This window comes from Aplysia californica, unplaced genomic scaffold (assembly GCF_000002075.1).
Source record: "Aplysia californica isolate F4 #8 unplaced genomic scaffold, AplCal3.0 scaffold00773, whole genome shotgun sequence".
NCBI lineage: Eukaryota > Metazoa > Mollusca > Gastropoda > Aplysiida > Aplysiidae > Aplysia > Aplysia californica.
This window is the reverse complement of record NW_004798043.1, coordinates 174,334-176,434: the sequence shown is the minus strand read 5'-3', so window position 1 is coordinate 176,434 and position 2,101 is coordinate 174,334. Positions and strand designations below refer to the sequence as shown.

The window sequence follows — 2,101 nt, the reverse complement described above, 5'->3', positions numbered from 1 at the left end:
GGGTAGAGGTTGAACGAGGGGAGGGGAGGGGGCGGTATTTTTTATTTTTTTTGGTGGACATGTTTTGTTATGAGTTTACGAGTTTACGTGTTTTAACACTTTGCACAAATAGGCCATTCCAAAGGTGGGTTTACACTGTGTTCTTTGATATGTAAGGAACAACAACAACAACAACAACAACAACAACAACAACAACAACAACAACAAAATAACAACAACATTAGTAGCAAAACCCAAAAGAACATCTACAACAACAGCAGCAACAACAACAACAACAACAGCAGCAGCAGTAGCAGCAACAACAACAGCAACAACAACAACAGCAACAACATCAACAACACAAAACCACCACCAACAACAACAACAAAATAATAACAACAACAACAATAACAACTACTATCAAAACAAGAACAACGCCAACAACAACAACAGCAGCATCAGCAGCAACACCAACAGCACACCACCACCACCAACAACAATAATAATGACAACAACAACAACAGCTACAACAACATCAAAAACATTAGTAGCAAAACCCAAAACATCTACAACAATAACAACAACAACAACAACAACAACAACAACAGCAGCAGCAGCACACCACCACGACCACCACCATCACCACCACCAACAATAACAACAACAACTACATGTACAACTGCAACAATAACAACGATAACAAAGATAATGATCAACAATAAGCAACGTTATAAGTGCCAGCAACAACAACAACAGTATTAATGTGAATCTCCCCAGGACGAGTACATCCAATTCAAAGAAGAAGATCGCGCAGAGAACCAGATCGCCTACTACCCGTGGGTCCCCTGGATTCTCTTCTCCATGGCTTTTGCGCTCAAACTTCCACACGTCATGTGGACCTCATTCCTGCCCAGCTCAGGCCTCAACCTCGGCAAGCTCGTGGATCTGGCAGACTCGCACGAGAACATCGATAATCTAGCCAAGATCATCCGCATCTGGTTGGTCCGGACTCACAGAGTGCAGAAAAATGTTTTGTCTAGGGTCAAGAAGATTCTCGGGAGCGTAGGTCTGTTTTGGATGGGCAAAAATAGTCGGACGTACTTAACCGGTCTCACGATCGGGGTGAAATGGGCGTATCTTTTAGTCACCATCGGATTGTTTTTCTCTCTCAATCTGTTCATTCAAGAGGAGTTCATTTCGTACGGTTTTGAGGTTCTGGACGGCTTTCTCAGAGGAATACCCCGGGAGTCAGTGACTTTTCCGAAAAACACAATTTGTGACTTTAAGATTCGCCAGCTGGCAAACATTCACACGTACAGCATTCAGTGTGTTCTGCCCATCAACATGTACAACGAGTATATCTTCATCTTCCTCTGGTTTTGGCTGGTGCTTCTGTGTGTGGTCAACACCTACAGCCTCATCAAGTGGAATTTTTATTTGCTGTCTCCTGGACAGCGGAGGGAATTCGTCAAGGGTTACGCAGCCATTGTTTTCCGACTGCTCCAAGAGGCGCAGAAACCCCCGGATGTCGATACAAACGGGAATTCCCTCTCCTCCGCTCCAGCCAACGATGCCACGCCCATTCTAAACGGAGCTTCCCCTTCCGGAGACAACAATGGCGTCCCCCGAGAGAGACGGCGGCTTCGGTTTGACTCGATAGTATCTGTGACGTCATCAGGCGGCACTGACGTCCGAGCGGCCCCGCCCTCGCAGATAGAAGAAGATCCGAAGGAGGCGAGGCGGAGACAAGATGAGAGGCAAATTGACCGCATCACTAATAGGATGATCAAACATTTCGGACATGACGGCGTGGTGGTCTTCAGGACCTTGGAGTCCGGCGTTGGCGTAATCATTGCCAACCAGATTTTCCAGGAACTGTACCTGCAAATCACACACGCCATGCACTATCTGTGACCCCGAGTGTGCGACAAGAGAAAATGACGGAGTTGCAATTTATTTTGCCGAAGACGTTAGTGACGAGTGTGAATAGGTCATAATATGAATGGGATTAGGAGGGCGAGGAGGAGGATGAATAGAAGGAAGAGGAGAAGGAAAAGAAGAAGAAGAATAAAGAGGGGTAGGAGGAGAAAGAGGTGGGAGGAGGAGGAGGAGGAGGAGGAGG

The 2,101-nt window shown here is 46.4% G+C and overlaps 1 protein-coding gene across 1 annotated transcript in view; it reads left to right on the top strand.

The window, feature by feature from the left end:
* LOC101859517 (innexin unc-9) overlaps positions 1-2,028 on the top strand; it is a gene marked incomplete in the record, with an annotated part of 13,282 nt that extends 11,254 nt beyond the window's left edge. The window contains 1 exon segment of the mRNA XM_005109382.3: positions 755-2,028. Coding sequence (XP_005109439.2) covers positions 755-1,893 — 1,139 coding nt within the window.
* Positions 2,029-2,101: the final 73 nt, after the last annotated feature.